The sequence below is a fragment of the Narcine bancroftii genome, chromosome 1, assembly GCF_036971445.1.
Source record: "Narcine bancroftii isolate sNarBan1 chromosome 1, sNarBan1.hap1, whole genome shotgun sequence".
In the NCBI taxonomy this organism is placed as follows: domain Eukaryota; kingdom Metazoa; phylum Chordata; class Chondrichthyes; order Torpediniformes; family Narcinidae; genus Narcine; species Narcine bancroftii.
The window spans coordinates 152,638,313-152,663,290 of record NC_091469.1 but is presented as its reverse complement, the minus strand read 5'-3'; the positions used below and the strand labels follow the sequence as shown (position 1 = coordinate 152,663,290).

Genomic DNA, 24,978 nt, shown 5'->3' with positions numbered 1-24,978 from the left:
TTTCTTAAATGTCAAAATTGAGCCTGCATTCGCCAATTCTGTTGGCAGCTCATTCCACTCTCCCATCATTTGCTGTGTAAAGTAGTTTCACCTCCCCCCCCCCCCCATGTTTCCTTTACACTTTTCCCCTTTCATCATTCACTCATGTCCTCTAGTTTTTAATCTCACCTAAACTAAGTGGAAAAAAGCCTGCTTGTATTTACTCTATCTATACCCATCCAAATTTTGTATACTTCATTCTTCTACGCTCCATGGAATAAAGTTCTTACTTTTCCCTTAACTCAATTCCTCAAGTTCAAGCAACATCCTTGTAAATCTCCTCTGCACTCTTTATCTTATTGATATCTTTCCTATAGTTAGGTGACCAAAACTGCACACATTACTCCAAATTTGGCCTCACCAATGTCATATACAACTTTACCATAACATTCCAAATCCTGTACTCAATACTTTTATTTATGAATTCCAATATCCCAAAAGCTCTCTTTAGAACCCTATCCACCTGTGATGCCACTTTCAAGAAATTATGTAACTGTATTCCAAGATCCTTCTGTTCTACCACACTCCTCAGTGCCCTACCATTTACCACGTATGTCCTGCTTTAGTGTGTCCTTTACAAAGTTCAACATCTCACATTTGTCAGCATTAAATTCTATCTGCCATTTTGCAGCCCATTTTACCAGCAGGTCCAAGCTTTGACAGCCTTTCTTGCTGCCCACTACACCTCCATATTTTGTATTTATTATCTCACTTTAATGTATTTCTCTGAGTTGTTTCTTCATGAAGTACCCATTTGAGTACAGCAAGTAAGAAATTCAGGTGATGATATTGCAGCTCCAAATACAATTGCTGGCCTCTTAAGAGATTTGGTTTGGAAACTGATGAGGCATTGTTTTGAGTGTCCCCACGCTGTGAACCACGCTCTGTACTTGTCATTATTGTAGAGAGAGAAATAAAACAGCAGGAAACATCTCATAATTTGGGATTTGGTGGGAAACGAGGTTTTGTGTATGGAAAATCACTACAGAGAGTTTTCTTGGAATCTAAACCTGTTGTAACATGGGGTCACATGATTGGCACCATCCTTTGACTCGAAAAGAAAAGTTCTGTTTTAAGCAATGGATGTTTAATGTGTTTACAGTCTGTAAAAAGCAATCTAAATTGGTCTGTGTTTTACAGGTTAAAGTTAATCTTCAGGGTGATATAATTGATCGTGGTTGCACTAATTTGGGAATAAGTCAGGCTGGCTTTACCTTGCACTCTGCCATTTATGCAACTCGACCAGACATCCGATGCATTGTACACGTTCACACGCCAGCAGGGGCTGCAGTAAGTTCGCTTTTCTTTTCACATTTTACAAAAGGCTTGAAGTTGGATTGAGATTTCATTATTTTCAAACAGTTGGTCTTCTTGATGTAGCAGTCCCTTTTGGATTGCAAGCTTTTTTTTAGTACTGTATTATGAGTTCATAAGAAGTGAGCCTGCATTTATCATTGGTTGATGCCTTTTCGGAGAGAAATGTGCCATTTAAGAGATTTGCTTTGGAAACTGATGAGGCATTCTTTTGAGTGTCCCCACGCTGTGAACCACACTCTGTACTTGTCATTATTGTAGAGAGAGAAATAGAACAGCAGAAAACATCTCATAATTTAGGATTTGGTGGGAAACGAGGTTTTGTGTATGGAAAATCACGATAGACAGTTTAATTAGAATCTAAACCTGTTTGGGATACAAGTCTTTGGTTGGATTAGAATTGTAGGGATCTGAGTAGATCATCAATGTTGTTCTCTTGACTGACAACTTCTTCATGGTAATTGAGTATCAGATTTTTCATTACAAGTTAGATTTTTTTCTGATGATCATACAGAATATTTAGAGGATTATTTATAGTCAGAGGAAAAATCTATGATTATTTCAGCATTCAGTGTAATTTCTTTCTCAGCCTCCAATGCAATTGATTTTGTGTAACAATTGCTGTAAATACCAAGGTAATCAAAAGCTAAATTTTAGTACTAAATTTGGTTTCAACTGGACCGATGACATAAAGGATAAAAATACATCAATGCTTTTTATGTTGGAACATCTGACTAATTTTATTAACCAAAAAGATGATGATTGATGTATATCATGGCACAGTTGGTATAGCGGTTAATGTAACACCTTTAAAGCGCCAGCGATCAGGGCCGGGGTTCGAACACCACGCTGTCTGTCAGGGGTTTGTATGTTCTCCCCGTGTCTGCATTCTTCCCAGGGGTTCTGGTTTCCTCAAACCATTTGAAACACACCAGGGGTTGTAGGTCAATTGGGTGCAAATTGGGCGGCTTAGACTCATAGGCCAAAGTGGCCTATTACAGTCCTGTATGTCTAAATTTTTTAAAACTCAATTGTAAAAAAAGAAGTTTGCAGATGCAGGAAAACTAGAGCAACCCATGAAGTACTGGAGAAACTCAGCATCTCAGGCAGCATCCACGGACAGTTGTTTCAGGCCAAAAACCCTTCATTAGGAGATGAAGGGAATTCGGCCATAAATGTCAACTGTCTCTTACTTTCATGGATGCTGCCTGACCCATTGAGTTTTTTTTTTAAATGGGATTACTCTGTGTAGAAATTATTTTAATCAATACTTCTAAGGGAAATGTTTTGGGGCTCAGGTGTTTTTCTGATTAAATGACCCTTGTACTAATACTTAGTTTTTCTTTTATCAGGTGTCTGCAATGAAGTGTGGCTTACTCCCAATCTCTCCAGAAGCATTGACCCTTGGAGAGATAGCTTACCATGATTATCATGGAATTCTTGTGGATGAAGGAGAAAAGATTCAAATTCAGAAAAACCTGGGCCCTAAAAACAAGGTCAGCTTGTAAATTGTTGTCACAATTCCATTTCCTTTGCTGGTGAAGGAAAATGTTAACTTTTTTTTAAACTTTCCAAAAAATGGTTATCTAACATGCATTTCCCAAATTGATGGAAATGCCAAAGTGATGGCTTCTTTGAGGATGACTTGCCATTAAAACATCTTCAAAATACAGGTCTCTTTTCCACTGAATGCTTCCCTTGCAAGTACACAAGGAATATTGTAATTATAATTCAGGTCATTCATGGAGTGGAATCGTGTCTAACTTTCAAACAGATCTGAAAACTTCTCCATGTTTTCGCATATTCATATTCTGCTCCATTTATCTCAATTGCCTATGAATCACCTTTTCTCAATCAGCATTGTCCTATGTAGGGATATGTAGTCCAAGTTCATTCTGTAAATGCATTTTCATTTCTCATCAATGTACAATCCTCAGTGAATGAATAATCGTCTCACTTAGTTGCTACTGTAGTCATACATGTATGTTTTGGAGATTCTTTATAGTTGAGTTTCAAAGTGCAGTAAGAAATATGTATCTCAGAATCAAAATTTATTGTCACGAACAAGTCATGAAATTCATTGTTTTGCAGCAGCGTCAATAGTGCAAACATTCTTATAAATCACCTTGCAACAATACAAAAATAGTGCACGAAAAGTAAGGCAGGAAAGAACCTGTCCTTGTGCCACTGAATGGTCCTCTTTGGGCTCCTGTACCTTTTTCATGATGGTAGCAGAGTGAAGAGGGCATGGCCTGAGTGGTGGGGGTCTTTAAATATCTAATAAAATTATTTTAAAAGATATATAATATAAGACATTTATATTAAAGATGAACAATAAGATGTCCCCTTATTAATTGACTTTGCATTGGGGTTGAGTACTTACTTGTTTTGTTAAATTTAAGATCTAATTAACCTATCATTGCTGAGGTTGAATTGCAGTGCATTCCTCGCATAAAGTTTTTTTTAATTCAGCGCTATAGCACGGGAGCAGGCTCTTCTGGCCCATGAGCCCAAATACATTCATGTGACATCATGGGCTGAAGAAGGGCCTATACTGTGCATTAATGTTCGATGCACTTAAGCTAGTCGATGAGCAGATGTTGATAATTGGTTTTGTTATTTGTTTTACATTACTGTCATTCTGCCAGGTGCTTATTCTGAGGAACCATGGTCTTGTTGCCATCGGAGAAACTATTGAAGAAGCTTTTTATTACATTCACAACTTGATTGTTGCCTGTGAAATTCAGGTAAGAGAATCTCTTTTCTCTCTTTGGCTTGGCTTCATGGACAAAGATTTATGGAGGGGTAATGACTAGCAAATAGATGCTAAATTGTTTGTCTTTGTTTCAATCTGTCTGGGAAAGAATCCTCTCCATTTTGTAGGAATTAGCTCTCCTCCTAGTTCAACACTTTTACTCTTGATTGTCCCTTCCTTCTCTGTGACACAGCTAAACTTCATACTATGGTCATGTGTCCTGTAGCTGGTTCCTGGCATACCTTCTCCACATGACCCACTTAATCCCTTGGGTCGTCCAGCGATACCCCCTTTCTGATTGGCCAACTACCATAACTAGTCAAAAAATCTTCTAAAATCACTGGAGAATTTAAATATTGTATTGGAACAATTGATGTTATTATGATGTTAATAAATAAGGATTCTTAGTACTTTTCATGTGAATTTGAACAATCCATACCCTCCAGAGACCTGCTGCCTACTGCAATGGTCAAGTAACATACATACCATTCTCTCCCAAAGAAATTTTAGACTGGACACTTTTGTTACATTGAGAGACGTATCATAATACTGTTATAGTTTCTCCCTGTGATACCTGGTATCAACCTGCCATTGCCTTCTCACTCCATCCTTAATCTCCTTTCACATTATTTGACCTACAAAATTCCAATTTCCCAAGCATTCAACTTATCTTTTTCAGCCTTTTAAGAGTGAAACAAGTTGGCCAAGAGTTTGTTGGGCATCATTGTAGCTGATGCCCAAGAAGGCTCCAACAATTTCCTTCCTACCTTCTACAATGTTCTGGGATGCATCTGATGTGGATCCAGAGATTTATCCACCTTGATGTGATCTAAGACTGCTAATACTATTTCACTACCAATGCAGACATGGCCTAGACTATCTTTAGTTACCTCCCTCAACTGTCTGCTTTACCTGCTCCACAAAAATCACATTTGCAAGTTATTCATACAAGATGTTCCCTATCTCCTCTGACTCTACACATACTCTCCCCTTCGGATCCTTATGAACCTATTATTTCCCTTGTGACTCTTTTGTTCTTGGTATACTTTAAATTATTTTCAATTCTTGCACTGTCTGCCAAAGCCATCTCAAAACCTCTTTTGGCCTTCCTTACTTCCCTCTTCCCTTGAGGAATGCGTTTATATTCCTCAGAGGATTTCCTCAAATGTGTGTGCCTATTTCTGATATTTTCCTCCTATTTCTTTCTAATCTGTGGCTCTATATTTCTTGCTAACCAGAGTCCCTTTCCTTTTACAATACTGCTCCTTATTTCTACTGGGAACATGTTCGTTTTGGGCCTTCCTTACTATACTATTAAAGGTCTCCCATTTGGCAGTCATGCTTTTACTCTTTGACAATGTTGAAACTGGCCTTGCCCCAGTTTAGAATTCTAACTTGAGAACTAGTGTTATTCTTTTCCATAACTATCTTAACCCCCCTAGAATTGTGGGCACTGGACTCAAAATGTTCTACATAGGAAGTAGGAACAGGAGTGGGCCAAAAATGGCCCATCAAGCCTGCTTCGCTATTCAATACGATCATGGCTGATCTAATTTATGACCTAACTCCACCTACCTGCCTTCTCCCCATATCCCTTAATTCCTACTGATATATCCGTTACCTCCAGTACAAGGTTCATTATTGCCCTTTCCCAAGCAAGTCTACCCATATTGCTGTAGAAGGTTCTCCTGGACATGGTTAGCATCAGATCTAGATGTTTCAATGGTGATGAGTGGACAGTCTTGAGAAAAGCCTGATCTAATTGCCAGCATTGCATGGGAAGTGATGTACCTTGATATGTTTCAGGGCAGGAATTTTGTCAGAGGTGCATAGAAAAACTCAGTTGAATTCCAGATCAATGCAAGTTGACCTGGAAATGGTTATTATGAGTATGACTCCAACATCGGTGGCATAATGTAATGCTCAATAAACCAGTGAAGTGTAATTAACTTTTGAGGTTGGCTGTTTTATTTATACAACTTATTTAACTACAAGGACAGGAAGATATTTTTGAAAGTGGACTTAGATTAGGCAAAATATAATCGTTGTTCTTTAATTTAAGAGGGTTGTTATGCTGTTGGATATGTTTTAAGCTGAATTGGCAGGGAGAGGGGAACCAGACTGATAGTGAAATGGATAGAAAGGAGAACATAGGGGTAGTTCAAATAGACTGTGAAATATCAAAGCCTGAGGGAGCAAAGAGGGATAGGAGAGTTTCAGAGAGGGTGGAGAGAGCAAGGTGGTACAGTTTCAAGGTTTTGTATATGAATGCATGGCGTATAAGGAATAAAATGGATGAGCTTGAGACGCAAATGGACATAGGAGGTTATGATGTTATCGGAGTAACGGAGACATGGCTGCAGGAGGGACAGGTTTGGGGAATTAATGTTCCAGGGTATACGTCATATCGAAAAGACAGAAAGTTAGGTAGAGGAAGAGAAGTGACTCTATTGGTGAAGAATGAAATTCAGGCGATGGAAAGGAAAGACATTGAATCAGGTGGAGTAGAGTCTGCTTGGATAGAGTTGAGAAATTGCAAAGGCAAAAGAACCATAATGGGGGTCATATACAGACCTCCAAACAGTGGCTCTGATGTGGGAATCAGTATAAATAAAGAATTAAGAATGGCATGCAGAATGGTAGTGATGGGTGACTTCAACTTGCAAGTGGACTGGGAAAATCAAGTAGGTGTGGGAAAGCTCGAGAGTGAGTTTATTGAATGTCTCTGAGATACATTCTTGAAGCAACTTGTGACGGAACCTACCGTGGGAAGTCGATTCTGGACTTGATACTGTGCAATCATACTGTGGAGTTAATAAGGGGCCTTGAGGTAGAGGTGCCATGAGGTAATAGTGACCATAATATGATTACTTTTAATCTGCAAATGGAAAGGAAGAAGAAAAGGAAGCCAGAAACATTAGTGCTACAGCTTAATAAGGGTGACTATACAGCTATGAGGGAGGATCTAACCAAAATAAAATGGAAGGACATTCTAGCTGGGAGGACAACTGGGCAAAAATGCCAGGTATTTCTAGACATTTTTCACAGGATTCAGAATATATTCATTCCAAAGAGGACGAAAGGCAGCTGTGGTTGACAAAGGAAATCTAATGCAGTATCAGGTCCAAAAGAAATAAGTATAAGATGGCAAAGCAGAGTGGGAGGTTAGAGGATTGGGAAGCCTTTAAGAAAACAACAGAGAGAAACTAAGAAAGTCATTCGGGAGGGGAAAATGAAGTACGAGGGTAAATTGGCAAGTAATATAAAATGGGATAGCAAAAGCTTCTTCAGTTATGTTAAAAGGAAGAATTGGTTAGGGCTAAAATTTGGCCCTTGAAAACGGAGAAAGGTGAAATTATCAATGGGGACATGGAGATGGCTGAGGAATTTAACAATTATTTTGCATCTGTTTTCACCAAGGAGGATATAGGTTATGATCAGATAAGGGGTAGGGGTCAAGCAGTATCTAGGGACTTGGTGAAATTACCTAAGGAAACAGTGAATTTGATGGATATTCAGATCCGGAAGTAGGTGGTTGTGAGCAAATTGTTAGAACTGAGGCCTGATAAGTCCCCTGGGCCTGTTGGGCTGCATCCCATGGAGCTTAGAGAGGTTGCTCTGGAAATGTGGTTTTCCAAAGTTCTTTAGATTCGGGAGAATTGCGTGCAGTTGGAGAGTTGCTGATGTTGTACCACTTTTTAAGAAGGGAGGGAGAGAGAATACGGGAAATTATAGACCAGTCAGCCTAACTTCGATGGTGGGGAAGATATTGGAATCATCATTTAAGGAGAAATAGCAGAACACTTAGGAAGGAATAATAGTATCGGTGGTGGTCAGCAAGGGTCCCTTAAAGGAAAATCTTGCTTGACTAATCTCCTGGAATTTTTCGAGGACGTAACAAGGAGGGTGGACTCTGGAGAGCCAGTGGAGCCAGAAAGCCTTCGATAAAGTCCCACACAGGAGGCTAGTTAACAAAATCAAGGAGCATGGTATTGGGGGTAGGGTGCTGTCATGGATAGATAGTTGGTTGAGAAATAGGAAACAAAGTGGGATAAATGGGTCATTTTCTGGATGGCAGAATGTGACAAGTGGGGTCCCGCAGGGGTTGGTGTTGGGCCCTCAGTCGTTTATCATTTATGTAAGAGATTTGGATGAGGGGAATTAATAACTACATATGCAAATTCACAGATGACACTAAACTAGGTGATAGTGTGAAGTGCGAGGAGGATGTCAGGAAATTGCAAGGGGACTTGGACAGGTTAGGGGAGTGGGCGGAGAAATGGCAGATGAAGTTTAATGTGAATAAATGCAAGGTTGTCCATTGTGGAAGCAGAAACAAGAGAGCAGAATATTATTTAAATGGTGTTAAGCTAAGGTGTGGGGTAATGCAAAGGGATCTGGGTGTACTTGTTTACCAGTCATTGAAAACTAGCGTGCAGGTTCAGCAAGCGGTGAAGAAGGCGAATGGTATGTTGGCTTTCATAAAGAGGGGATTGGAGTATAGGAGTAGAGAAGCCCTCCTGCAGTTGTACAGGGCCCTGGTGAGATTTCACCTGGAGTATTGCGTCCAGTTCTGGTCCCCATATTTAAGAAAGGACCTATTTGCTATAGAGGGAGTGCAGCGCAGTTTTACAAGTTTGGTTCCTGGGATCGCAGGATTGTCATATGCGGATAGGTTAGAAAGACTGGTATTATATGCGATGGAGTTTAGAAGGATGAGGGGAGACATGATTGAGGTATTTAGGATTATCAAAGGGATTGACAGGATGAAATCAGAGTACATGGGAGAGACAAGGACTAGAGGGCATATTTTAAGAATACAGGGAAGGCCACTTAAGACAGAAATGAGGAGAAAATTTTTTACCCAGTGGGTCTACGGAATGCATTGCCACAGAGGGTAGTGGGGGCAGATTCTTTGGATAGATTTAAGAGAGAGTTGGATAAGGATCACGTGGGCAGGGGAGTTGAGGGTTATGGGGATGAGGCTGGGATTGGTTATTGAAGGGGAAAGATCAGCCATGATCCGATAAATGGCGATGCTGGCTCGAAGGGCCAATTGGCCTACTCCAGCACCTATTGTCTATTGTCTATTGAATATTAAAGGTTGATGCAGTAAATTGGGAAGTGTTTCTGCCAAATGATTACACAGGTACTCTGACTTGTGACCTATGCGACTTGCGTCCATCCACAGATAGGACCGATTTTTTTAAAATAAGAAAAGATATAAAATTTACACAGTTGATGTTGTATTTGACCAACTAAAACAGGGATACAGTGAACGTTATAGCCAAAATGTGCATATTTTCCTTGTTAGTCAGTGTTCCTTGGGCTGGGCATGACCATTTGGATTCCTGTGCTCTTGCACAAGTCTTCGGTTGGCACGGTGGTTCATGTAATGGAGTTTGGTTGGCATAGGTGCAAGAGTTAAGGGCACAAATTCAATATCGTCAGGGCGCTTAACTCTCGCACCTATGCCAACCGAAATTCAATATGCGCAACTGCAGCACATGTGCCAACCAAAGACTCACAAATGCACACAGGAATCAAGATGGCCACGCCTAGCCTAAGGGGCCTGGGACACCAACTAACAATGCAAGTTTGGGCCAGAATATGGAAAGATAGGCCAAGGTTGATCGACAAATTCATGAAGCTTTAAGTTGTTATCGTTCAATCCACGATGGAAAAAAAAAAATTTGATTTAATCTGTCATAAGTAAAGCAATAGTTGGAGCTGATCATGCTGTCAAATGCCACTTCAGTAATCTACTCACTGATGCCAAGCTTTCACCAGGACCAGCTCCAGAATCTGTCACAACCTTGTTCCAGACAAGGATCAACAAACTGAGGTCTGCGGTGAGGTGATTGTGACTGCCATTGGCAGCAAGGCTAAAACATCCAGGAGCCATGGGAATGTTTCGTCATTGGCATTCGATTCTGATGGTGGAGTTTTCCTTTGCACAAATGGCGAGGATTGTATTGATTGATGACAGTGGGTCCTTGGGGACCATGTTTTGAGCTTCACTATCTTCAACTGCTTTATCAATGATCTTTGAGACACCATGGCAGGGGTCCTAGGGATAGTGTCCTGAGCTCCACCATCTATAGCAGCTTCATCAATGATCTTGTATCTATAATAAGGTCAGAAGTGCGGATGTTTGCTGGTTGACGGCATAATGTTCGTTTTATTTTCCTTTCTGCAGCAAAAGGAGCAACTTGAGCAAACTTAAATTGAAATTTTAAATTAAATTTAGATATATAGCATGTTAACAGTCCCTTCTGGCCCATGAACTGTGACGCCCAATTGACCTACAACTGTTCCCCCTCCCCCCTCCAGCCCAGTACATTTTGAGTGTGGGAGAAAACCTGAGCACTCGAAGGAAACCCTTGCAGACATGGAGAGAATGTACAAACTCCTTTGAGATAGCACCGGATTCTAACCCAGGTCGCTAGCACTGTAACAGCATTCGCTAACCGTGCCACCTATACAACAAGATCTAAACAATGTTTGGGATGGGTTAATAAGTGACAAAGAAAATTTGTGTCATAAGTGCCATCTCATACATATGACAGAGGAATGGTATTAGGCAGATTTAATATCCTTTTCAGTCCATTCTACTGCCTTCTCCCTGTAACCCTTGATTCCCTTCCTCATCAAGAACTTATCTACCTCTGTCTTTAATATACCCAATGATTTGGCCTCCAAAATCATCCGTGGCAATGAAGTCCATAGACTCACTGCCCTCTGGGTAAAGAAATTTTGCCTCATCTCTCTTCTAAAGGGACATTTTTATATTCTGAGCCTGTGCCCTCTAGTCCCAGACTCCTCCACCATCGGAAACATCCTCTCAGTCTTCTCTTGATTCAGGCCTTCAGTATTCGATAGGTTTGATTAAGTTTTTTCAACCCTCCCACCTTTTAATTTTTCTAAACTCTAGTTGCAAATACTGAGGGCAAAGACCATGTCAGTAGTTCCTCTGTTTGCGCGAAAGCCGCACTGTGATTCTGGGAGAATATTCTCGGCGACACTAGGTATTATTCTATTTAGTAGAATCCTAGCGAAGATTTTGCCTGCAATGGAGAGCAGCGTGATTCCCCTGTAGTTTGAGCAATCTGATTTCTCACCTTTGTTTTTGTACAGGGTGATGATGGTGGCATCACGAAGGTCCTGAGGTAGTTTTCCTTGGTCCCAACAAAGCTTGAAAAACTCATGCAGTTTGGCATGCAGAGTTTTGCCGCCAGCCTTCCAGACCTCTGGGGGGATTCCATCCATACCTGCTGCTTTGCCACTTTTCAGTTGTTCGATTGCCTTATATGTCTCATCTTGGGTGAGGGCCTCATCCAGCTCTAGCCTTAGGGGCTGTTGAGGGAGCTGGAGCAGGGCGGAATCTTGGACTGAGCGGTTGGCACTGAAAAGAGATTGGAAGTGTTCTGACCATCGGTTGAGGATGGAGATCTTGTCGCTGAGGAGGACTTTGCCGTCTGAGCTGCGCAGCGGACTTTGGACTTGGGGTGAGGGGCCGTACACAGCCTTTAGAGCCTTGTAGAAACCCCTGAAGTCGCCAATGTCCGCGCTGAGCTGGGTTCGTTTGGCGAGGCTAGTCCACCACTCATTTTGGATCTCCCGGAGTTTGCGCTGAAGATGGCTGCATGCGCGACGGAAGGCTTGTTTCTTCTCTGGGCAGGACGGCTTTGTAAGGTGAGCCTTTGTTGACCTCACCAACCTACATCACCTTTGTTGACCTCACCAAAGCCTTCGACACCGTGAGCAGGAAAGGGCTTTGGCAAATACTAGAGTGCATCGGATGTCCCCCAAAGTTCCTCAACATGATTATCCAACTGCACGAAAACCAACAAGGTCGGGTCAGATACAGCAATGAGCTCTCTGAACCCTTCTCCATTAACAATGGCGTGAAGCAAGGCAGTGTTCTCGCACCAACCCTCTTTTCAATCTTCTTCAGCATGATGCTGAACCAAGCCATGAAAGACCCCAACAATGAAGACGCTGTTTACATCCGGTACCGCATGGATGGCAGTCTCTTCAATCTGAGGCGCCTGCAAGCTCACACCAAGACACAAGAGAAACTTGTCCGTGAACTACTCTTTGCAGACGATGCCGCTTTAGTTGCCCATTCAGAGCCAGCTCTTCAGCGCTTGACGTCCTGCTTTGCGGAAACTGCCAAAATGTTTGGCCTGGAAGTCAGCCTGAAGAAAACTGAGGTCCTCCATCAGCCAGCTCCCCACCATGACTACCAGCCCCCCCACATCTCCATCGGGCACACAAAACTCAAAACGGCCAACCAGTTTACCTATCTCGGCTGCACCATTTCATCAGATGCAAGGATCGACAATGAGATAGACAACAGACTCGCCAAGGGAAATAGCGCCTTTGGAAGACTACACAAAAGAGTCTGGAAAAACAACCAACTGAAAAACCTTACAAAGATAAGCGTATACAGAGCCGTTGTCATACCCACACTCCTGTTCGGCTCCGAATCATGGGTCCTCTACCGGCATCACCTACAGCTCCTAGAACGCTTCCACCAGCGTTGTCTCCGCTCCATCCTCAACATCCATTGGAGCGCTTTCATCCCTAACGTCGAAGTACTCGAGATGGCAGAGGTCGACAGCATCGAGTCCACGCTGCTGAAGATCCAGCTGCACTGGGTGGGTCACGTCTCCAGAATGGAGGAACATCGCCTTCCCAAGATCGTGTTATATGGCGAGCTCTCCACTGGCCACCGTGACAGAGGTGCACCAAAGAAAAGGTACAAGGACTGCCTAAAGAAATCTCTTGGTGCCTACCACATTGACCACCGCCAGTGGGCTGATATCGCCTCAAACCATGCATCTTGGTGCCTCACAGTTCGGCGGGCAGCAACCTCCTTTGAAGAAGACCGCAGAGCCCACCTCACTGACAAAAGGCAAAGGAGGAAAAACCCAACACCCAACCCCAACCAACCATTTTTCCCCTGCAGCCGCTGCAACCGTGTCTGCCTGTCCCGCGTCGGACTTGTCTGCCACAAACGAGCCTGCAGCTGACGTGGACTTTTTACCCCCTCCATAAATCTTCGTCCGCGAAGCCAAGCCAAAGAGAAGAAAAAAGTTGCAAATACAGTCCCAGACTCGTCAAATACTGCTCATACGAGAGCCCTTTCATTCTGGGGATTGTTCTCGTAACTACATTTGACATTCAATGCAATTACCATGGCAGATTCCACCACAGTCGACATCTTGGTGTCAACATTGTCCATAATTCAATTTTACCAGTCACTCAAAAATCGTTTCTCAGATCAATGATTTCCCCGCCTGTTACCCCAAAGCCCTTCCATTAAATTCAAGGCACATGGTTTGACGAGTAGTCTAGTAACACAAAATATGTTTAACATTAGCAAAAGCAGTCCACTTTATTGATATCTACTCCACTACAGGCACACAATGGTTGCAGTTTACACCATCTACCAAAAGCACTGCAGTTACTCACACATAGATTAATTACTCCAATAAGCACCATCTAAACCTGCAACCTCTACCATCAAGAAGAATACGAGTTTCAGACAGCAGCTGTTCCACACCATTCAGATTTGGAAATGTATTGTGATTTGTTCATTGCTGTGTGGCCTATTTACAGGAATTCCTCATCTGACAGCACACTGGGATAATCTTCACCAGAAGAACAAGTCAGTTTATGTTCCCAAGAGAAATTACAAAAGCATGGCTAGGACGGTCATCTGGCTCACTGAAGGTTTTTGAGGAAGGAAATCAGCCATCCTTACCATCCCAAGTCTGCCATCCATGTGATTGCAGAGAACTGCCAATGTATTCACCCATATTGCCTCCATCCAGTGTGTCGTTAGGATGGACAATAAATGGCATGACTAGCATTGCACAAGCCTTGTGAATGAGTTTCTTAAAAGTAATACAGTTGCAACTGATTTAAGACCAACATTTTTCCAACAAGTGTGCTTATTGATTCAGCTGGTTAATCATTTAATTTGTTGAACCATTTTTATACAGTTTCTTTTCACCAAATTTGGTTAGAATAGCCGATAAAAGTTTTTTTTAAAATAAAGTTTTGAAATTCTTGTGTGCAGTACATTGTGAACAGAGCCAGCCACATAGATTAGGCTTGAAGAACTGTGCAAGGAGTTCCATTCTTAAAAGTTAAATGCTTTTCTGTTTCCAGGTTCGTACAATGGCTAGTGCAGGAGGTCCTGACAATTTGGTGCTCTTGGATCCCTTAAAGTACAAAGCCAAATCTCGCTGTCCTGAGTCATCAGGTGATGAAAGTAGTTCACATCCAAAGTGGCTGATTGGGGAGCAAGAATTTGAGGCACTAATGAGAATGCTGGATAACCTGGTAAGTGCCGCAGGAGAGGGTATTATTTTTGCAAGGGAGGAATGTAATGATAAATAGTGGTCGATAACTAATCTTTGCCCAAACTTTTCATTCCATTAACTTAATTTTAAATTAACTTTTTTCAACCTGGCTTTTTCACCCTAATATATTTTTGAATTACACTAAATGTTGTGAGTTACTTTGAACGATGTCAATATGTTGTTGGCATTCTGATTCTAAATGCAGGTTGATGCTGTGATTTGGGGTGGCATAGTTTCATACTATTTGTCCATATCCAGATAAGGATCTCATGAATGGAAGAAAATTAAATTTAGTCCTTGACTCATTCAGCATTTTTGTTTCTGAAGTCAGGTTCAAGTTTATTGTTACATGTACCAAGTTCAGTGAAAAAGTTCATTTTGTGAGCAGTGCAGCAAGTCAACCCATGCATAGTACAATTAAAATGGTACAGAGAGGGCATAAGAGTAGTGCGATTGTATTACAAAAAAAAGGTGGTAATTTCAAGTTAGCAATTAAAACATTGATCGACACTTTTGGAACTCAATTATAGTGATTTTAAGAGCATTTTGTTTCAGAAACTGAGTTCCAGGCACATATTTAATTAAACCTTTGATTATTTTGCTTTTAAAAAAAATAATATTTCATGTATCTTGCAGGGTTACAGGACTGGTTATCCTTACCGTTGCCCAGCTCTGCGAGAAAAAAATAAGAATCGCAGTGATGTTGAGATCCCGCCCTCTGCCACAGGTTTCACCTTTCCAGAGGAAGGTGACTCTAGCTCTCGCTCCCCTCTCAAGCAAAGTTCTCAAAAACAGCAGCGAGAGAAGACGAGATGGCTGAATGCAGGCAGCACAGGCAGAGTTGATGAAGTACCTGAAGAGTCTAGGAATGGTGGCAGCCCCAAATCGAAGACTAAGGTGTGGACGAACATTACACACGATCACGTGAAACCCTTGCTGCAGTCTCTCTCGTCCGGTGTCTGCGTGCCAAGCTGTATTTCCAACTGCTTGGTCTGTGCCTACCTTACTGTTCATAGTTAGATCACGTACAGCTACCTGAGGCAGATGGCTCTAGATGCTTTAGGGCAGAAGGGTAAACAGTTCAATTATAATATAGTTCTGATTTTGCTTCCCTGGGAAATTCAACTAATTACTAACTGCATGGGTACACTTAAGAAAAAACTAATACCTCGAGATTCTTTCTGAATCTGGATGGCTGTCTTCTATATAGCATGCAGTATATATAATCTCTTCACCAGCTAAATGTAAAACTGCTTGAGGCTAACTATGATCAATTAATTTTTTGTTTAAAGAAGTAAAATACACTTCTGGTAGGTTTTGAGACCATTGACCCACGTACCATAGTTTTGTGTTTTTCTGGCTTATTTTCTTATGACTTTGTGGCTTGTCGTGGTATAATTCATCTCTTTAGTGTGTGAATAATATGATTTGTAGCTTTGTTAGGTATGGAACACAGCACATGATTAAGAATTTTTACTCTCCTATTTCCGTTATAGAATTTCTATGTGGCATAATTGACTTTTAGAAATTTTCCAGACAGACTTCTTATCTTTGTTTCTAGATTCAGCATGTTTTACTATAGTCTTGACTAAATCTAAATAGAATTAAATACATTGTATTGTTTAGTAAAAGGACTTAATAAGCATTTTTACTTTTACATGAGCCACAGTTTAAAATTGTAAATTCAAGATCATTTGAGTAAGAGGGGTTTAGTGCGTGACTAGGTTGGAGGTAAACTTTTCCAAAAGTTCAATGACAAATATATTTGCATCACACTTATCAGCTATCACCTGTTGTAGGATATTAGAAGTGGCAATGCTTTTAGAACCCTTAAGCAGTTTTCTCTTGCGCTGTCTGAAACCAGTGCTTTATATCAAATCTATTTGGAAAATTGTTTACTGACTTTTTTTCCTAAATTGCCTTAAAGCCTCTAGGTGCTGAAATCTAGCTGCCTCCTGCATGGAATATTGCATGCAACTAGTTGGCTTTAGTGTATAATCCTTTCATCCTGTATCAGTAGGCTGTGGCATGACTGAAGAAGAGCAGGACTTGATGCTAATAGAAATCTATAAGACCTTTGTTCAGAATAATTTTAATAGAATTTTTTTCTTTTATTCTGCTTCTTGGCATGCAGTTTTTTGCTAAAGTTAGCTGTTTTGAGGAAGGATTGCCAGCAAATGATTGGAGTGATCACCCATTTAAACATTCACTTTTAAAAATGCTTTCTTTTACAGTCACTTGACATATTCTGAGTGCATTAGAAAATATAATGCCAAATTTAGAAGACATTTAAGAAGGTTTCCTTATACTTGTTGGCAGCCATTTGCACCCACATTTTTCAGTAAATTTTTTATGAAGGCAGCATTTTATAGATTATAGGAGCCAAACCTGGCTCTGCAATGATGACTGTATAGGGAAAAGAACAGGGTGGTGGGGGGGGGGGGGGGGAAATCGCAGCATGATGTACAACAATCCTGTGTGCCTTTATTTCCCAAAATAGGGCAGAAGGAGAAAAACATGATGCAATGTGTTGTGAGTTTATGAGAAGAACAGGCAGGGGAGGAAGCATAAACATAGTCAGTTGGAGCATTTGAAATGTGTCCATTTCAATGCATGGAGTATTAGGAATAAAGGAGATGAACTTAGAGCATGTGGAATTGCGATGTTCTGGCTATTATGGAGACTTGGCTGGTGAAAGGACAGGATTGGCTGATGCAGGTACTGGGGTTTAAGTATTTTAAAAGGAATTGGATGGATGATAGGTCGGGTGGGGGGAAGAGTAGCATTACTGGTCAAGGATAGTATCACAGCCATAGAAAGGGAGTGTCTACTGAGTCGGTGGGGATGGAAGTCAAAAATAGGAAGAGAGCAATCACTGAACTGGGAGTAGATTATCAGCCCCCCCCCCAAATAACCTGCAGAACACTAAGGTAGAGATAAGTAGGCAGAATTTGGAATGGTGCTGAAATTACAGCGTTGTTTTCATGGGAGACATCAACTTTCCATATGTTGACTGGCACTTCCTGACTGCTAGGGGGATAGATGAGGCTGAATTTGTCAAGAAGGATTCCTGACAGTAGGTGGAACAACTGACTAGAGGAGGGGCTGTCCTGGATCTCGAACTGGATAACAAACCTGTTCAGGTGGCAGACCTCTCGGTGGGGGAGCATTTTGGTGAGAGTGATGGCATGTACCTGAGCTTTAGCGTTGTTGTGGCCAAGGATAAAAGCAGAGAAAATGGGGAAAGGCTCATTATGATGGGTTGAGGCAGAAACTAGGGAGAGTAAATTGGAAATAGATGTTCACAGGAGAAAAGCACAAAAGTAATGTGGAGGATCTTCTGGGAGCACTTGTGCCAGGTTCAGGATAGGTTAGTCCCACGGAAACAAGGAAAAGGTGGTAGGAAAAGGGAACTGTGGTTGACAAAACAGGTGAGGCAACTAGTTAAGAGGAAGAAGGAAGCAGGAAACAGGAAGGGCAAATGAGAATTACATAGTCGCCAGGAAGGAACTTGAGAGCTCAAAGGGGACATGAGAAGGCCTTGGGAAGTGTGTGTATGTGAAGAACGGAAGGATGACGAGAAGGATAAGGTGGGGCAGCTTAAGGATAAAGGAGGCAATGTGTGTCTGGAGACAGAAATGATTGGGGAAATGATTGCTTAATGAATACTTTGCTTCAGTATTCACTAGAGAAAAGGGCCTTGATCTAGATGAGATCAGAATAGAACAGACGTGTGCTGGACGATGTTGAGATCAGGGAAGAGGAAATGTTGGATCTTGTTAAAAACATAAGATCCCAGAGGCTGGACAAGATATACTCCAGGTTGTGTGGGAAGGGAGGGAAGAGTAGCTGAGGAATTGGCTATGATCCTTGAATCCTCCTTGGCCACAGGGAGGTGCTGGAGGATTGGAGAATGGCAAATGAAGTCCCTTTATTTAAAAAAAAGTAATAGGAAGACTCTTGGGAAATATGGACCAGTGAGTCTCAAGTCCGTGGTGTGCAAACTACTGGAGAGGATTCCCAAGGTTAGGATTTTTGAGCATTTGGAGAAGTATAGTCTACTCGAGGATAGTCAGTGTGGCTTTGTGAAGGGAGATTGTGCCTCATGAGCCTAACTGAGTTTTTTGAGGAGGTAACCAAAGAAATTGATGAAAGTAAAGCAGTAGATGTGGTCAACATGGATTTTAGCAAGATACTTGGCAAGGACCTCCATGAGAGACTCGTTCAGAAAGTCACGAGACATGGGATTCATGGAACCTTGGCTGTACAGTTTAAAAATAGGCTTGCATGTAGAAAGCAGAGAGTAGTTGTGGACGGAAAGTATTCTGCCTGGGGGTCAGTGACTAGTGGAGTTCCACAAGGATCAGTTCTGTGACCCTGCTCTTTGTGATTTTATTTTTATATCAATAACCTAAATGAAGAAGCAGGAGGGTGGGTGAGTAAGTTTGCGGATGATGTGAAAGTTAGAGGAGTTGTGGATGGAGGTGAAGATTGACAAAGGTTACAAAAGGATATAGAACTTTGTAAAGTTGGACGGAAACTTGGCAGATGGAATTCAATCTAGATAAGTGTGAGGTGATTCATTTAAAAGGTCAAATCAGAAGGCTGAGTACAGGGTTAATGGTCGGATAGTTAACAGTGTGGAGGAACTGGAGGATCTTGGGGTCCAAATCCATACACCTCCCTCAAGGTTGCCACACAGGTTGATAGGATAGTTAAGAAGGCCATGGGATGCAGGACTTCATTAATAGGAGTATTGAGTTCAAGAGTCGAGAGGTTGTATTGAAACTCTACAAATCTCGGATGAGTATTGCATTTAGTTCTGGTCACTTCATTTTAGAAAGAATGTGGAAGCTATGGAGAGGGTGCAGGAGATTTACCAGAATGTTGCCTAGATTAGAAAATGCGTCTGCTGAGTCAAGGTTAGCAGAGTGAAGACTTTTCTCTTTGGAATGTAGAAGGATGAGAGGAGACTTAATAGAGGTCCACAAGATTCTGAGAGGCATAGATAAGGTGGACAGTCAGTGCCTTTTTCCCAGGGCAGGAATAGCAAACACCTGAGGACAAAGTGAAGGGAGAGAAGTTTAGGGGTGACATCAGGGGTGTTTTTTTAAACACAGTTGTGGGTGCCTGGAATGCCTTGCCAGGGCTGGAAGTGGAGGGTGAAACATTAGGGGCATTTAAGAGACTCTTAGACATGCACATGGATGGAAGCAAAACGGAGCGTTACGGGATAGGAAAGGTTTTTTTAATTGGTCAGAATATATAGGTCGGCAAAACATCAAGGGCAGAAGGGCCTGTTCTTTGCTGTAATGTTCTATTATCTATGCTCCATACAATGGAGCCAGTTCCCTACATTGATAGTTAACTTTCCAAGCCAAGTGCCATATCTATAAAGCACTTAAAAACTTTGTTTCAATTTGGGTTTTTTTTTGTTAAATGTAGACAACTGAAGAAAGTAGTTGTTGAATTTAAACTGTGATTGGATGACTACTCCCATTTGAATTCTGCAACTGTGTAAAATATACAACAAATATGAATTAGAATGTGAAAGTACTGGCATGTATCTTTTTGTATAGGATTAAATTTAGCATCAATTGGGCAAGGCGTTCCTAAAATATACCTAGACTTGATCTTGAATGAAGTTGAATCAAGTGATTTTTGAGCTTTGTTCTTGAACCTATGCAATCATATACAATTTAAGAAAGCATTTCTCCACTTCTCAAATGCAATTAATATAGGAAATCTTTGCTGGCCTTGCTCACATCCTTTCTAAATTGTATATTTTTTAAAAGAAAATCTTGGAGTTAATAGTTAGATTTGTGTGGTCCCAGGCAATTAGTAACCAAGTGATCCAAATAATGTATTTTCCAAAAGTACTGTACTTCCTGATCACAAGTTGATACCACCTCAAATCAAACTTTTATTTTAATTGCAGATCTTTAAAGATTGGTTACACAAGAATACTACATTAACATGAAGATACTGCTAGTTTTATTTTGTATCAAAGATGGAGAGTTGGAATAATCTGTATAACTGCCTGTAGCTGTAATAGTCATTTGTTCCAAACTAAATTGCTCTCTTTATATTGTAACTGATGGCTTGAGATTTCCAGATAAGATCTGTAACATACAGCAAATTATGCAATTACAAATTTTTTCAAATACTCATGTGCTTTTTTTAAAAGAGCTTTTGGTGAGTTCACATGTACGAATATTCTGTTTGGTCTGTCTTGTCCATCTATAACCAGAAGTTTGGCGTGGTCTCAACAGAGTGATGGCTGTATCATAACCCTGATTGGTTTGCTATCATTTTGTACGTAAGATTTCTTAAGACTAAGTAATCCTTTAACTTTTGTTTTGAATGTTATGTCCTTTTACGAACAATAGGTTTTTTTTAAAATCTACTGTGGTGGTCTCTGTATGGTACTCGTCGTGGTATTTTTGTTTTGACTGTGTTAAAATTATTTCTGGTGAAAAGGTGCTGTAATTTTTTGTCAGAAGAATGGTTATGAGTGAGTATTCATTCTTCCATGCCCATCCCAATTCCTTTTTTGAAACAAAAAAAAAGAATGATGAACATCAGAAGCTTTATTTTCTATTATTTCTGCATAAACTATAAATTCATTGTTTTTAAGAGGAATAAAGAAGTCCGTGATGTTCACAAACTCGGGCGGCTCATGCTTATTCTCTCTGCACATTGTTTAAATGCTTGTTGGTTCTGATCAACTGGTCAAAGTTGCAGTTTAATACATTGAAATGTACAAAATTAATTATTGTCTGTGTTGGCTGCAAATTATGATCAACTAGTCAGACCCATCACTTTACAGGAAATATGCATGGAGGATAGGATCCTGCCTTTTTAAAAATATATATCATAAAACGCTTAGCTTGCTTGTGGTTTTGTTGTGGGGTGGTTTTAAAATGTGTTTTCAGAAGTGATTAGTAATACTTATCACAAAATTAATGGGGCATATTGTGAAATCTGGGTTGTGAATTTTAGTGTTCATGTCCTCAGCTGTTGAAGTTCCAAAGATAAATTCACAGTGTGGCTTCCAATAAAACTTAAATTTCAGTACAGAACTTTGGTGATTCCCACTCATGACTTGCACCCAAAATTTCCTTCACCAAGCTTCTGGACTATTGATATCACACCACCACCCCATCCTATTAGTCATTTTGTGCTTTAATTTGCTTTTGTGTAAATGTTGCAGAGCAATGAATCAATGGTGCAACCACTTTTTTTTTATTAAAAGTTTCAGTTTAATAGTCCCTGGTCCATCTTCTGCTTGTATTTTTGACCAGTATCAGTCCCAGAATCATAGATGCTGTTCTCCAGTGGTTGTACTGCACAGAATCCATCTGTAGTTTTCGGTAAAAGGCGATTATATTGAATTAAGATGCCATCCTACAAAATGAAATACTGCATTTCAAAGATCTTGGCCGTCACACTGAAGCTATTTCTAATCTGGAAGTAGTTGATCATTTTGGCGGGGCGGTGGGTGGCGATATTTTATACATCGATATTTTTGGCAAATTTGTACTTTCCAGCACTGTAATTTTTAAACTTTTAGCAAATGAAATGTCTTTAAAATAATTAACCAAAGTAAGTTATTGGCATTAATTGCCTAATCACTGTCATTTTAAAGAAAGAATGTTTGAATTTAACCCTATCACAGTGTATTCCAGAAAATGTCTGGTTGATGGCATTGCTTTCAAGTTGTGAAGAATTATTGGTTCAAAACGTATGAAAATGGTTGTTATATAACCTAGATCATACTTGTTAAAAGTCTTCTCAGCTGGATAAAATTTTATATTTTTTAAGTCATGGTGACTGAGCACCAACTTTCTGTACAAACAGGCACACAATTGATATGAAACTGTGAATGATCTTCAATTAATTTTGATCCCTGAGGGGTACCACGCCATCATTAATTCAATGCTCTTGCAGCACTCCATGTTTAAGCACTGAATATTTTTCGTAAACTGCATGATTATATTTCACCCTATGGTGTCACTTGTTCTGTAATTATCAAAGCAGTCTTGGATACTGACCATTTGGTATTCTTAATGTTTATAGTGGACAAAAGATGGAGCTGGTCCAATTCCCAATCAGTTTGTGCCGCTAAACACTGATCCACGTGAGTTTAAAGAGATGAGGAATAAGGTAGGATAAATGCTTCAAAAGAAACCTTTTACTCTGTAACTAAATGCTATTTTTCAGTGTCAGGATATTTGGAAGAAGTTTTTAAATTCTGTTTACCACTTGCAATGCATAAATTTGCTGTACATCTGTTCTTGATATCCAAGGGTGTGTCTTTCTCATCAATTATCTCAAGCTTTTGGGGATGGAAGATTTAATAAGTTTTCCTTTAACTAGCAGAGCAGGTTAGAAAGTGATATGGTGGAAAAACCTATTACATTATTGTTTAAAAATTCACTTTGTGAACATTGCTTTTGTAAACTTTTGTCTATTAACCTCATGTAAGATATTTTGCATTGTGAAATCAATGATAATAGTTCAGTTTATTATTTGCTTGGATTTGGTTCTGTATTGAGAGCTAACATGGCTTTGGCTTCCCCTTGTCTTATAACTTCACCTCCCTAAGTCAGAAAGTATAAGACACAAGCTCTTCCTATAAGTGATTTTAATATGCAGTGTGAATATAAAAATCTATTCAACTAAAAAAAGGAAATTTAATATTAAACTGTCACATTTCATCACGGAAAGCTTAATTTTTAAAGATTATTTTAAAAAGCTAGGAGATTTAAACATGGGGATGGTGGGGAGTTGGGGAACTGTGTAGTGTTTGACTTTGGGATGCAAGGGAAAGCACATAACATGAACTTGTAATGAGCAAAGTAGAAGCATTGTTGCAATCGCTTAGCTGTTGAGATTATATACTTAATTATTTTCACCTTTTTTTATTTTTTTCATCCAAAATCCACTTGCAGTAAATACCTTTTTTAAAAAAAATTATAATTCTGTATTTGTGCCCTCAGTGGACGAAACTAATAAAGGAAAATGATCTAAACTCTCAAGATCTTACCTTTACTGCAATTGTGTGTCTGTTGGATTTCTCGGTCTTTAATTGTTGAGAGTCATCTTAAAGACCAACTTCTCTTTCTCTCTGTAATTTTAAGTGACCTTTTCATGTCTATAATATAAATCTGCCACAAATGAACATCATTGCCTTGTATTGTTCATGTGTGACTCTAAATTGGCCCCTGAAGTGACTCAGCAACCCCACCAACTAAAGATCTAGTCAGGAAAGTTTAATAGACCACAATTTCTATTCCATCCTGGCAATTGTAAAGTAAATTTTATTCATAATGTAGAATTTTTAAAAATAGTCACCCTAGTAATGGTGACCACAAACTACTAGATTGTTGTAAAAAAAATATCCAATTCATTATTGTCCTTCAGGGAAAGAATCTATTATTCTTTTCTGGTCTGGGTTATCTGGGATTCCAAGTCAAGTCACCTTATTGTTCATACTATGCTTGCATGGTAAAGATGAAAAGCTTTTCTCCAAGATCACGGAGCATATTTACATAAATGTAAGATAGAAGCTAAACACAAGAGTCCCTGGTGCCAAGGTACTCTATGCACCTATGTTCTGGGAATTCAGGAGTTGATGGCCTGAGGGGAAAAAAACTTGCCCAATCTGGCCCTGGTGCTGCAGTATCTCCTATCAGTTGAAATTATGCGACTAGGTGTTCAAGCCATGAAATTTAAAATTTCTTCAAGCTATTCAACAATTAAAGATTATTTAACATGTGTCATCTTGTCTGGAGGAATTTAAAATTTTTTAAAGATGTGTCTTGTTTCCAGGATGTAGATTTAATTAAACTAGCCGCAAGTTATTGCTGTCCTACTTCTGTTTTTTTTAAAATTTAGACACGTAGCACAGCAACAGGTCCTTTTAATCCATGAGCCCAAGCTGTTCAATTAACCTACAACTCCCGGTATGTTTAGAAATAATTTTGAAGCTGGAACACCTGGGAAAAACTCATGCAGACACGTGGAGAATGTACAAACTCCTTGGAGCATGGGATTCGAACCCCGGCCCCAATCGCTGGCACTGTAACAGCATTGTGCTTTACTGTTAGGCCAACCATGCTACCCATTTTCATCTTGTATCAAAGATTTACCTTTCTGATAATTTAAAGGGTGTGTAGTCTGTGACTAAAATGGGGAAACATTGTTTTTAATCATGGTAGATATAAATCATTTGGTTTCAAATTTCTTAAAAGTGATTACTTTGGAGGAAATTAATTAATAAAGATTGCTATAATTTTATATAGAGCATTTATAATATGATGAAATTAAACTTCTAAGGTGTTTTTGGGTATTGTATTTATTTCAATTCAATTCAAAATGTATGTTTATATAATTGCACAGACAAGTTTTCTTAATAGATAGTCTTAAAGTCTAAGTTGAAACTAAATTGCATTACTAAGATTTGTGAGGTGGGGTACCGCAGGGCTCCGT

The 24,978-nt window shown here is 40.0% G+C and overlaps 1 protein-coding gene across 8 annotated transcripts in view; it reads left to right on the top strand.

The window, feature by feature from the left end:
- Window positions 1-24,978, top strand: part of add1 (adducin 1 (alpha)) — a 189,977-nt gene that overhangs the window by 130,625 nt on the left and 34,374 nt on the right. For 4 of the 8 annotated variants that reach the window (XM_069942012.1, XM_069942021.1, XM_069942029.1 and 1 more), the window contains exons 6-11: window positions 1,180-1,329; window positions 2,706-2,849; window positions 4,002-4,100; window positions 14,291-14,464; window positions 15,121-15,474; window positions 22,564-22,650. In XM_069942012.1, coding sequence (XP_069798113.1) covers window positions 1,180-1,329; window positions 2,706-2,849; window positions 4,002-4,100; window positions 14,291-14,464; window positions 15,121-15,474; window positions 22,564-22,650 — 1,008 coding nt within the window. The remainder of the gene's footprint in view (window positions 1-1,179; window positions 1,330-2,705; window positions 2,850-4,001; window positions 4,101-14,290; window positions 14,465-15,120; window positions 15,475-22,563; window positions 22,651-24,978) is intronic. The other 4 variants (XM_069942040.1, XM_069942062.1, XM_069942051.1 and 1 more) reach the window with 1 other exon arrangement.